A 13,100-nucleotide genomic window follows, 5' to 3' on the forward strand; every position below is an offset into this window, starting at 1 on the left:
AGGAGAACTTTATCACATTTATAAAGTAAATGGTCCTCAACATTTATACACATTTCACATTTCACATTACACATCACATTTATAAAGTAAATGGTCCTCAAAAATTTGTGCTGCTTTCATTTTATCTTTACAGACTTTGTCTATAATCGAAACCCTGGTAAAACAGCTGCAGTTTTCTTACATCTATACTGACTAGTGATTGGTTTCAGTTTAATGCAATTGCCCAACCTGTGACATAGCTGCATCCTAAGATATGACATTGCACATATGTAATTGTATAGTTATTCCTCAGTTAATCCTATTTTGGAATTCATTTTTATTTCTCTTGCTAAGGGTTTGAGTTAGTTTTTAACTGGAAAGTCTAAATAATGTGTATAACTGAAAGAAAAAATTAAATAAAATGAATATACAGTACACTGTATTTGTCAATGTTTTTAACGTCCACTGCATTACTTTGATCACACTTGTTGCAGATTAATAAGCTCTAGTTCTGAAGAGTGAACAGTAGAAGGCACTGCTGCTACACAGGAGTGGTGAGCCAGATACAGTGAGGCCTCCAGGGTGTGCCTTCTCCACTACTTAAGCCTGGTGTCCTCCAATCAGTGTAATACTGCACTCTGTCAAACAGCCAAATGCTTGCCATAGTCTAGCGCTTGATCACCACCTGCTCAAAGGCTGCAGCTGTAGATCTGGAAGAGAATGCCACAATGTGTTAGGAAAAGGGGGCCGGTTATTTGATCTAGCTTGGAGAATTGTGTCATGGCCAAAACTAACCACAAGGTGGTACTTGATAACAGTGGTATTATGTGTTGCTAATCCAAATATTTGGCAATTAATCTCAATCATTATCCTGTTTATTGTTAGATGTCTGGAGAATGGCACCAACAATTCAAAGTTATATAATCACACCCACCTCGTGTTCTGGCTTCCCAAGGCTGTACTCCCACCAGGACCAACAAACAAACTGAGTCCCTCTTCTGTAGCAAGAAAACACTCAAATAAGACTTGAAAGGTAGATTATGCCAGAATCTGACAGCATGATTGATAAGCTGTCCCAGCTCTGCTGTCTGCAGTTAGGCCTCAAAATGTAGATGGGCTAATATAAAACCCTTCTCTAACTTTTTCTTAAATCCATGATTAACTTTCATAAACAATGTCATTCATAATGTCCAAGACATATAGTGTGCCATCATTTTCAATGCATTGTAATCTCTGATCCAAACTTCGCAAGCCAGACTTAATAAATCCATTAAGTTACTGTACACACCCTCAGCACTGGAGTCTAAAATGCTGTGACTGAAATCTTGGCTCTGCAGGATTTTCTCTATTATGTCATCTGCATCCACCCTGGTGGCGTCGACTCTTTTCAGCTGATTTTCCATAGAGTTCTGTTTCAGATGATGTCTGGAGATAAAAAAAAAGCAAAATGTGACGTTGTATAAATCAACCTCTAAAGGAAAAAACACTAAAATAAAAATCCATTCATTGTGTGTTGTCATAGCCACTTCTTTAGGTACACATTTTTACTAAGTACTCAATAGGGCCTTAATGTAGATACTGTATCTAACAAGAAAGTTATATTTCAGCAATTCATTATGTATGACATACAAAACATGTCAGTCACCTGATTAAGTTTCCTTATTAAACACTAAAACCCGACATCTTCAGACCTGTATTTGAGCTTGTTTATTTAAAACCTGTGTGGACTACCTGGGAGGCCTGACAGGGGATGTTTGGTTCCCAGTTGTATGTGGACAGTTTGAGGAGACAGGTGGAGTGGACCTTTCTCCTTTGTCTATCTGCTGATCACTGGGTTCAGGGATGCTGCCTATGCCTGTGGAGACAGAGCCTCCTGAGGCGCTCCTCCGATGGCTGAGGTCAGTTAAACTGGAGTGATTGGAGCTGTAACCTGCAGTCATTATAAAACACGGTTAAGCACTATGGAATTGAACTGCGTTCATAATGATAACAACAATATTCACACAAAAATGTCAAACTAAGAATCAAGAATTTGCTGCTCCAAATGCAATACCTGAGATCTTTGATTTCTGACTTGCATAGCTGGACGTTCTAGAGTGACCATAAACCACCAGTTCCTCTGGCACTGAAACGGATTTCTTTGGAGTCTCTACAAAAGACAGTCATCTGCTCATTAAAAACAACCCCGTACAAAATCTCTGGCTTTGTATTGAACAATCATAATAAAATAAAAGGGCATATACTGTGAAAAATATCAGAATATTTAAGTGTCAGTACCACTTATACTTACCAGTGACTAGATGCAATATGTGCATGTTGCTTCCCTTTCTATCCTCTAGCAGACACCCTGATTCGGCTTGTGGAATTCCTAAAGTCATGGCTGTAGATGGAGGCCTGTGGGAAAAAAACACTTTGGAATTTAGTTAATAAATCAACCACACCTCTGGTAGATACATACTAAGTTATAAGTGCAGAGGTAAAGTAGGTATAAATGAAACTAAAAGTAAAATCCTTTTTTATCACACTCAGCAGCAGACACCGGAAACCTCACTTGTGGGTTAACTAGTTTCTCCAGTCAACACAAAAGTAAGTGCAGACTTAAGCGAAAGGTGTCAGATCCTTGATGCTGCTGTAAAGGCTCTGTGTTACTCACTTTGTGTACATGTAAAGGAAGTCAAAGTGAGTAACACAGAGTGGGACGAACACCTGTGCTCTCTGTGCCTTTAGGCATCTCTGAGGAAGAAGCTGTGTGAATAATTGAACAGACACTGTTATACATGACCCTCTTCTTAAAGACACAGCTGGTAAATAATTAAATGTATAAAATAAGTTGTTTTTTCAACATGTAGGGGCCAAAATCCAAGAGCTGGTTAGCTAACTGCTAATGTTTGCTACTGTAACTAACTCCTCTGTCTCCAAATCATTTGGAGAAGCATTCATTTTTCATTTCAGAATTTTGAAATAAAATCTAAGGTATAAAATACCACGTCTAAACTCTTTAGTTCATAGAGAAACAGGAAGAAAAGACAGGATGTGATATGAATAACTGTTTCATCTGCGGTAAAGGGCAGACAGTTGCACACACAGGCATGTAGTTTATCACTGTTCACCTGATTAATCAAAGGGTGGTTGAGGATTTCTTGGGTTTTGATCATAGTTAATAATTGATAATTAAGCAGGATTAATCATGATTAATCCAGAAAAATTAACATTATATATATTTTTTAAATTTCTGTTCAATGTTGGAACTTACAAATAACATAGCAACCAAATTAATTAACATGTATATTGCGTTACTTTTATCAGCCCTACTTTTAAAACATGTGAGCTAACTTAAACATAGAGTACAAGCCTTGTTTTATTTGCTTATTATTATGACACAGAACATATTCCTAATCTGTAAAGATGTGCAAACAGAAAAACACTTACGTTTTAAAACAGGGATCTCCAGACATTAGTTGTGTGCTAATGACAACCTGTAAAAGAAATTTAAAAAAATACTGCATGTTTTAGACTGAAATAAAACAGCATCTAAAAACAAGAGGGGGAACAAAAGTTTGACTGTCGTTACCCAAAAAAGGACTTTGACTAGTTTATGACTAAAGTAGAGCCATGACTCTCTGGAACTTTGTGCAACCTTTAAATGTGTTCAGGCATCCAACATGCTGGAGCATGTCTTGCAACATCAACTATGAGGATGTTCATGTTTTCCATTGATCTCATAAATCCCACACAGAAGTGTGTTCATAGTGACAAACCAACGTCAGAGCTGAGGGCTTGCTTCAGAGCTGCATACCTTGAGAATTGAGTTGTCCTGTCTGGTGTTTTTGGTGTCATAACCCTCCAGGAGACACCGCCGAGTCATGTTGCCAGAGCCGGCAAACTCTGATAGGTTTAAGTCAGCAAAGCCCAGCTGTGGACAAGACCGATAAATTACAAACTGTTCATCCATTAAACATGCCACTGCAGCTCAGGTTGGCCAAGTCTGGTTGTAGAATAAGATTCCTTTTAATAAAAACATATTATGTCACTTATCACTAAGGTTACTGGTTAACACTGTGTCCTTTTTGTTTCACACTTTGATAAATCAGTAACTAAAGCCGGAAACTATAAATTAAACTTCACAGACTCGACTAGCCACAAAATGAATTATGGTCTGATACCACACTGAACATCTAAACATTTTGTGAATTGACTGTTTTATACAATCATATATACATAAGCTTCTATGTCTTTTAATACATATATTTGTATATTTTAGTAGACCTACCTTTGCAAAAGCTTTCCCTCCTTTTAATTCCTTAAAATGACAGAAAGCGAAATAAGTGACGTTGGAATTTTCAGCATGATGACTATCAAAGAGTTACAGCGCTATTGTACAGTGATAAACCACCACTCATTATTATTGTTGCTGACACATTAAAATCTCAACATGTCTCTGGTGAATATGCTCTGTTTCTTATCGTCACAATAAAACAGGAACAGGGTCTTTTACCTTGCGCACAGACACCCGGCACACACAGGGGTCCAGTACACCTGTCCCAGCATTAGCACTCATCTTACACATGAACGTGAATCTCTTCCTCCAGAAGACACAGTTGGCCTGGACTGGTTCCCTGAGACAGAGACAAAGAAGTCTTACTCTTGGAAACAGAAGGAGCAGAGGGTACTCAAAAGACAGAATGTTTTAGTTTTTTTAATCAATATATATGGAGGAATGTTGTCTCAAAATATAAAGAATCAAAAAGGAAAATACACGAGCTGGAAAAAGAAAAAAGAATGCACCGTGTACATTTTGTAAAAACAGCTATAGTATAAACTGCTAAAACTTAATACAATATGTATTAACTTTGTATCTAAGGAATATGTTGTGAAACAAAAGAGATACATTTTAATAATTTGACTGCATTAAATTATTTTACTATAATTTAATGCACCTAATCTAATACTAGACAGATTTCTGTCACAACCATTTTAGGTCAGATACACCGCTGTAGTTAGCAAAACATAATAAAACCTGCAAATATAGCTCAGAGTTAGCATTGAGCTGTAATCAATGATTAATCTTATTTCATATCACTAAAATGTATCAAAGGTAAGTAGTAGTAGTAGAAATAGAGCAAAAACTTTATTCTTAGGCTAGAAAGAGAATTTAAAATGGCAAAGTAAATAAAATAACATTTAATCCAACATACTGTAAAAATATTAGCTTGAATGTGCAAAACTGTAAAAATAAAGATTAAATAGGCATGGCAACAGTAGGGTTAAGCAGCTTAAAGTTAACACAGCAGCACACCAAACACAGCAGTGTCAGAAAAGCCACTACTGTTAATATGCTTTACATTTACAGTCATAAGCAGTAATAAGTACTGAATGCCAACACAATACTTTCTTCATTCAACAATAGTCTGCAGGCAGCTGTGGTTGGTTAAAGAGGAAACACTGTGTTTACACTGAAGTTTGCGGCAGCGGACTGTTACCATGGTGAAGTAATGACTGGGTCGGTGTCATTTTTATTTCCAGACTGACTCATTTAGGTGCTCTGTGCACAGTTACATTCATGGATACAATACAAAGGCTCTGACCTTCTGAGTGTAACACAACTCAAATATGAAATGGAGAAATAAGATGACGTGTTCTTTATAAATATTTAACAATACTATTACGTTTATTTAATAATGTTTTGTACAATAAGTTTCGTGTAATGTGTAATGTTTAATTTAATCTACTATATTATTTATTTATTATTAGCCCACATCTTCCAAAGCCTTTGTTCAGTCATTATAGAATATTGGTGAAACATTTATTTGTCCCTTAAGGTCTCCTTATTGCAAATCTATCCTTGTTCTACTGTGAATGGTTGTCTAGACAAAGTTACAGAATAAATAATACACTTACAATTATTAAAATATCATGCCACAGAGTAAACACAGCAACCATGAAACAAACTTTATTAAAAATTAACCAATACCTTTTAGTTTCTAATAAGATCGTGTCCTGTTTTTAATTAAAATGTGCAGATTATAGGTTTAATTAACGATTAAACAAGTTTGGAAACTAATTGTCTTGACCCACTCACTGAGTAACTTATAACTTATAAGTTTAAATAGGCCTGAATGTTAAGCCAGTAATTTATCTAGTGAAAAAAACAAACAAAAACAAAAACCTTTCACTTCAATCTAAGTGTGACTTGTTTTGAGTAGGCAGTGGAGTCCTGCTATAAATAGCAGACATTCTCACCGAGTGGACTCCTCCGCGAAGCCCCCGTCCAACAGTCGAACTTTGCAGAACAAAACTCCGTTTACGAACGGAACCGACGACAACTCCTCCAGATCAAAGTCCACTTTAAACTTAAACCTCTTCTTCTTCATCAGGATAAAAGACATGGTGTCCAGTCCCGAGACGGGCAGGCAGACAGACAACCAAAGTTCCTCACCCTGGTGTCACTAAAACTCTCAGCTGCTTCTGTTTCTGCAGACTCAAAGTTCAAATCTCCTCCTTTACACCCACTGCAATGCACGTTTATGACGCTACATTGATTCTGTACGATGATTGGACGCCGCAGCTGCCTGTCAAAAATAGGCAAAAAGACAAAAACAATGGGGTGAAAACATTGTTGCTTGTTGTAAATGGACAGTATTTGTTTTTTGATCTTTATGCAGGTTTTAATCCAAGCCAACAATAAGTTACAGTACTTAACAAAGTTTTAAGCGACCCCTTCTCTTAAGACCGGACAATATTTATATTGCATTGCTGTAAATAATCAAATCTCTAACAATGTCAGCACAAAACCTTCTGGAGTTTTTATTTGTCTGTTTTATAGTCATGATATATTGTATCCCCGTGTCGGCCCCTGTTTTCCACTACAGCTAAGTTATTGCCATATGAATAATCCAATTTCTTTATCGGTACAAGTTTGAGAACCGTCGCTTTTTCTATGGTCAGTCCTTAATGTCTTGTGACCCATAATTAACTACAGATCCAGGCACAACACCGCCCTCTCGTGGGCATCGCTGTTATCGCTAGGTCTTGTGGGGAGAAATGTGATACTGTGTGTAGATTTAAATGACACGTCTTTCTTACAGACGAAAGGATCGCGTTTCCTTTGTACCTACACCGCTGTTAACAAAACAAAGAAATATAGCTACAGACACAAACAGAATTTTTGAAACGCTAATTCATCAGGCGTTACAGTATTTCTTGCGCCGATTTTCTACTGCATTTCCCCATCATTTTTGCTCTTCCGCTAAAAAACATCGAGGAGCTGCGTCACCTTCTTGACTCCACCCACAACTACTGCAGAAACACTACAGCCAACACCTCTGCACACACGGGACTGCCTGCGGAATACAGCCTACCAGAGATCACAAGAGTGTTTAATCTCCAGCATCGACTCTACGCCAGGATTTAGTAGCATACGCACGAATTAGATTATGGATTAAACACCGACACTGACTGCAGACACGCTCGGGCAGAGGCTGCTTCACTTCCACTTTCTGCCCCAACACCATGTATCAGGCGGTGCGGAAGGCTGTGGTGTCCAGTGCGCGGTGCTGGGATGCCAACAGTGAGAAGTCCTACCAGGACCTGTTCGAGAAGCTCGACACCAACAAGGATGGGAAGGTGGATGTGGCTGAGCTGAGGGAGGGACTCAAGGCGATGGGCATATTCCGACAGGGTGCTGCTCAGGTAACACCCTCCATCATCGTGGGCCATGTTGGGTCAGTGGGTCAGGGTCTGTGCTGTTCTGCGACATAAGTCCAACAGTGAGTGTCTTCTAACGGCCCCTAGTGCAGTAATGTACTCCCACCGCAGCCGGCGGACTATAAATGATGTCAGTGTTATTGGCAGCATGGCTTGATAAATTAGTGATGTGAAATACACACTTGTTTTTTGAGTTATTCTTCATAACTTTGAACTTCATGTCATTAAAGACACATTTAAAACAGGAACAGATTAATGGAGTTTGGGCATTAGAAATGATGTATAAATTCAGACCCCCTCACATGTCATAATAAAAACATTTCTCTTGTGAAACTTCTTGGTTGTCATGCACTAGATCACGTGTCAATCTCGAGGCCCGTGGGCCAAATGTGGCCCGCCAAGTCATACTGTGTGGCCCGCAGTGTTTAATTGCCTTAAAATAAAGTCCATGCTGCTGAGTTTCTTAACTTGATAATAATAATAAGTAATAATCAATTTCAGAAACATGTATTAATATGCCATACCTGTAACTATGTCGTAGTTACAGGTATACAGTCAATATAATATATATAATACAATAAAATATTATTTATATTTGTAGTTTAGAGTGTGTCCAAAAATGTGACGTATTTGAGAATTACTGTGTTCGACTCTTTGCAGGCCTGAATGTTTCAGGTTATTTTCTTATAAACCACTCGGATGTTTGTTTTCAGAAAATCGTGTCATCTGGTGACCAAAACAAAGATGGATGTCTGGATTTCGGCGAGTTCACACGATATCTAAAAGATCATGAGAAGCAGCTCCGACTGACTTTCAAAAGTTTGGACAGAAACAATGACGGTTGGCAACTTTTGGATTGAGTTTTCTACTTCATTATAAATTGCAGTGTAAAGAGTGTTTCACACCTGATTATGAACACCAAGGGACTGTTTATGTCACTGCTCATCCAGTGTTGATAGTGGTCCATATTTCAAAAGAAATTTTCTTGTTTCTGTGTTCCGTCAGGACGCATCGATGCCACAGAGATCCAGCAGAGCCTGGCAGAGCTGGGAATGGATATCAGCAGAGAGGACGCTCAGAAGATCCTTCACAGGTATGGATGTCTTTAAGAAGTAGTTTCAGCCCCATGAACTTCTTCTTTCTTTGTACTTCTTTTGAAAGCTACGGTTGCTAAATTAGTTTGTTTCAGGATAAGGCCCTTAATTCTATTCTCATGTTTGCTGGTTAAGTGTAAGCATTATGTTGGTAGATGGGCTTGAAGTTTGACACCGCAAAAAAAAAAAAAAAAAAAAACATTAGATATTTCTGAGAACATTATTCCAAAGAAACTATTTCACACTGAGTCTTTCACAAGAGAAAGGTTCTGGGATTGGACCCAAGTTTTTTTAGTGAACATTATTCAATGCAGTCACTCACCGTGCTGTCTTTTTGCTTTTCTGCTAATTTGTTTGTGGAAGTACTTTTCAAGCCCCACATGCTGCAGGATATTTATTGGAGGTGCAACTGGAAGACATTTTTTCTTTTTCTTCTGGAATGAAGCCCTGTATCAACAATCATGCATACTTCATGTATTCAAATATAGATTTGGAGTGTGTTTTTAATACAGGAGAGTGAAGAAGATGGTAGTTGTGCAACATGGAGGAGGAGACCTGCAACACTACTAGCCGGCCACCTGACTTTTGTCCTTTGATTTTACATGCAAGGATCCATAGTTGATGACAATTTTCTCAGTGTTTTACCTACTTTACAAAACAGTATAAAACTATATAAAAATGTCACAATGGTTTCTTTAAGTCTTGAATGTAGTCCCTGTATGTAATGTGAATAAATCCTAAATGTAGTCACTAGAGTGGTGTGTTGCATGATGTCATCATTTTTGTTTCTCTGTGTTTCTGCAGTATGGACATCGATGGCTCCATGATGGTGGACTGGAATGAATGGAGGGAACACTTCCTGTTTTACCCAGGTCATGACCTCGAAGAGATTATACGCTACTGGAAACACTCCTCGGTATGGATAAAACAGTTGCACACACACATACAGTCTTCAATCTGCAAAATTCAAGTGTCCCCACAACAACAGTGTATTTACAGAAATATCCATTGGTAAAAACACACAAACATTTCTCAACTCAAATCCCAAGAGGCCTCTGAGGCTCGAGATAAAAACAGACAGAACTGAGTTGCAGCCAATCACATGAGGCTTGGTCTGGTTATGTTGGACTTTATGGACCGTCTCCGTATTTTATCACTAGTTTTAAATGATACAAAGATAATGAGGTCACAGGCAGACACTTGTTTTCCTCAGCTCAGCCAACCCTGCAGAAACAGTGACGTCTGTGTTCTGTGTCCTGCAAAATATTTAGCCTCCGCTGTTGACAACACGTGTTTGGAATCATGTTCTTCTGTGTATCTGTGGTGTAGGTTGTTCATGTCTTTACATGTTTTACCTTCAGTTCCATGCTTGACCAACAGCCTACTTTCCTACGCTACGTCACAATATTCTAGACCGACTGTGTTTGTTATTGACACATGTATGCTTTTGGAAAAACATTGAACACACTACGACTCTTCTAAACCATAGGTTTTAGAAATGATTCCACTTGAACACAACTAATATGTAGTTTGGTTATTCATTTAACATTGAACAGAAAAATAAATTAAATGTTTGTGTTGAATGTTGGAGGTGTATCTGATGCAGAGGCTCATGTCTGGATTGATACACGCTCCCTTTAAAACCTAATCTTTACACAGAAACTCCATAGGTTTGTCAATGTTTACTTTAACTTTTCTTAGCTAACTGTTGACCTCCCTATTAAGGAAACCAGACCACAAGAGAAAAACACAAACACACATGAGAAAAAACAAGCAAGAATTTGAAAGAAAGACCGTCATTTACCACTAGGAGTCGCAAACATGATTATAGTAACTGATTTTCGATTTTTATATTAGTTCATTTGTAGCTAGTAGAATTTGGTTGATCAGTAAAAACTAGACATGGCTCAATCTGATACTCAGGATCGGTATTGGTCTGATATTGGTCAGAATTTTAGCAGTCCGTCTGATCCAAATACTGCCAAATACAGCCCCAAACACGATATTATCAGCTAATACTCCAAGTTGGAGTATTGGTATCGGACACCGTGTTTTTGCATATTCCTGCTCTGATAGTCAGTGCTTTATGTAAAGTTTAGTCCCTTTGTAAAAAAAAACCTTCAGACATTACCATTATCTTAGTGTTGAGATACATCTGAAAAGCAGAAGTGCCATGTTTCCTGTGTAAAGGTTTTGACACACTGGTGTGTTTACAGCTTCACCAGTCTGTTTCCTGTCTACCAGTGCAGTGAGTGGTTGTTGTTTGTTTCAATCTACAGGTGCTGGACATTGGTGACAGCCTCACCATCCCTGATGAGTTCACCGAAGAGGAGAAAAGCTCCGGTGGTTGGTGGAAGCAGCTCTTAGCTGGAGCTGTGGCAGGAGCCGTCTCACGTACTGGGACCGCTCCGCTGGACAGGATGAAAGTCTTCATGCAGGTGAAAAGACAGTCTTGTTCAAAGTAATTTACATGCAAATGTGTTTTTTGACTAATCCTGTCCCTGCAGGTGCACTCCACCAACACCAACAGGATCGGCCTGATCGCAGGCTTCAGGCAAATGATCAGAGAGGGAGGTTTGAGTTCACTGTGGAGGGGAAACGGAATCAACGTTTTAAAGATCGCTCCCGAGACAGCGATCAAATTTATGGCATATGAACAAGTGAGAGACGGACCGTGTCAAACTGATAATAACTTGTTGATTTCTCCATGCTTCTAATCAATATTTCTGGGTTTATCCTGCAGTATAAGAAATTACTATCGTCAGAAGGCAAAAAGATTGAGACACATAAGAGGTTTATGGCTGGTTCTCTGGCAGGAGCCACAGCACAAACAGCCATCTACCCCATGGAGGTAAGACTGGGGCTGCAACAGTGTGACCACTGTATAATCTGCCAACATCCGATAAGTAGAAGAAAACAACAGAAGCTGTTGTTGTTTTTACCTCTGTGAATGTGCACCGAACCACCAGTTATACTGGTTCTCCCTCTAGTGGTACACCATGCTTCACATAGTTGTTGAACACAGCTGTTCATAGCTGAGGTGGGGGCAGGTGGGTTCACGGGTGGGGTGGTGAGAATTCATTACAACTGGTATTCAAGTACCAGTTGTAGTACTACTACATTGTAGAGTGTGGCTCAGTCTGATCATTAACGTGCTGTCAAGGTTCTGAAGACTAGACTGACGCTGAGAAAGACGGGCCAGTTCTCAGGAGTCTTTGACTGTGCCAAGAAGATCCTGAAGAAGGAGGGGGTCAAAGCTTTCTACAAGGGTTACGTTCCAAACTTACTGGGCATCATTCCCTATGCCGGGATAGACCTTGCCGTCTATGAGGTATGCAGGCTTTGGGATGCATTTCCAACAGTCAGGAAAACAGTTCTGTAGTGACGCACCAATGTTCCCCCTCTGAACTCTTCTCTTCAGAGTCTAAAGAACACGTGGCTGTCCTACCACCCCAAAGACTCAGCCAACCCTGGAGTTCTGGTGTTGCTGGGCTGCGGGACCATCTCTAGTACCTGTGGCCAGCTGGCTAGTTATCCACTCGCACTTGTGCGTACAAGGATGCAGGCGCAAGGTAAACAGGGGAAAGTGTTTATTAGGAACCTTCAAAAAGATTGTACTCATCAGTATAACACGTCATATATAGTAGTAAAATACTTATATTAACTAAAAGATAGTAAGTTATGCCATAAGTACCTCAAAGTTAGCCTTAAATGCTAAAGCCAAAGATGATTCTAAAGTTACCTCAGGGAAAGCTAAAAGTAAGCTAAGTAGATACAGTAATAAATGTTGAATAATTATTCAAAATAAAAGTTTGTTTTCAAAATAGCTGCAGTCTCTTTTTTATTTATATTAATTATATCAATAAATAAAACCAAAAATACTTAATCTTCAGTCCTAATACAGTAAGACCTGTTTAAGGCTGGCTAAAAACTGGTTTTACAACATACAACAACCCTAGAATTGTTATCTCAAGGTGAACCAACAAATACCTAAAGGTGAGACTGAAAGACTTCAAAGATGAGAGGTAACCAGGAACATAGGAAAATATTGCAAATATTTAGGAAAAAGCTAGTCTTGAGCCAAAAAATAAAGATATATTGCTCACTTTAGCTAAAAATTGCAATACACAAAAAATACACAAAAATACAATATTTAATTGCCAAACTCTTGTTTAAACCTTATCTCTTGTCACCTCATGTTTCTTCACAGCATCCCTGAACTCCTCAGAGCAGCCGTCTATGACATATTTGATGAAAACAATTGTTGCCAAAGATGGTTTTCTAGGACTTTACCGAGGGATTCTGCCAAACTTCATGAAGGTC

The 13,100-nt window shown here is 38.7% G+C and overlaps 2 protein-coding genes across 3 annotated transcripts in view; one reads left to right on the plus strand and one right to left on the minus strand.

The window, feature by feature from the left end:
* Nucleotides 1-419: 419 nt before the first annotated feature.
* Nucleotides 420-9,460, minus strand: LOC103395983 (protein FAM102B-like). 2 transcript variants are annotated; one of them, XM_008333863.3, is made up of 12 exons: nucleotides 9,100-9,460; nucleotides 6,220-6,548; nucleotides 4,475-4,595; nucleotides 4,250-4,279; nucleotides 3,776-3,892; nucleotides 3,409-3,455; nucleotides 2,270-2,373; nucleotides 2,033-2,128; nucleotides 1,711-1,909; nucleotides 1,268-1,404; nucleotides 914-977; nucleotides 420-689 (listed from the first exon to the last, which is right to left on the minus strand). In XM_008333863.3, exons 2-12 carry the CDS (start codon nucleotides 6,363-6,365, stop codon nucleotides 647-649), a joined length of 1,104 nt encoding a protein of 367 aa, XP_008332085.1. In that variant the 5' UTR covers nucleotides 6,366-6,548; nucleotides 9,100-9,460; the 3' UTR covers nucleotides 420-646. The 2 variants fall into 2 exon arrangements, with proteins under 2 accessions (XP_008332085.1, XP_016897683.1); XM_017042194.2 differs by lacking the exon at nucleotides 9,100-9,460 and adding an exon at nucleotides 7,561-7,635.
* LOC103396021 (calcium-binding mitochondrial carrier protein SCaMC-1-like) overlaps nucleotides 6,573-13,100 on the plus strand; it is a 7,506-nt gene continuing 978 nt past the window's right edge. The window contains exons 1-10 of the mRNA XM_017042083.2: nucleotides 6,573-7,668; nucleotides 8,397-8,523; nucleotides 8,689-8,776; nucleotides 9,582-9,693; nucleotides 11,057-11,215; nucleotides 11,285-11,437; nucleotides 11,521-11,628; nucleotides 11,941-12,108; nucleotides 12,199-12,349; nucleotides 12,988-13,097. Coding sequence (XP_016897572.1) covers nucleotides 7,489-7,668; nucleotides 8,397-8,523; nucleotides 8,689-8,776; nucleotides 9,582-9,693; nucleotides 11,057-11,215; nucleotides 11,285-11,437; nucleotides 11,521-11,628; nucleotides 11,941-12,108; nucleotides 12,199-12,349; nucleotides 12,988-13,097 — 1,356 coding nt within the window. The 5' untranslated portion in view covers nucleotides 6,573-7,488. The remainder of the gene's footprint in view (nucleotides 7,669-8,396; nucleotides 8,524-8,688; nucleotides 8,777-9,581; nucleotides 9,694-11,056; nucleotides 11,216-11,284; nucleotides 11,438-11,520; nucleotides 11,629-11,940; nucleotides 12,109-12,198; nucleotides 12,350-12,987; nucleotides 13,098-13,100) is intronic.

Source organism: Cynoglossus semilaevis, chromosome 20, assembly GCF_000523025.1.
Source record: "Cynoglossus semilaevis isolate Cse_v1.0 chromosome 20, Cse_v1.0, whole genome shotgun sequence".
NCBI lineage: Eukaryota > Metazoa > Chordata > Actinopteri > Pleuronectiformes > Cynoglossidae > Cynoglossus > Cynoglossus semilaevis.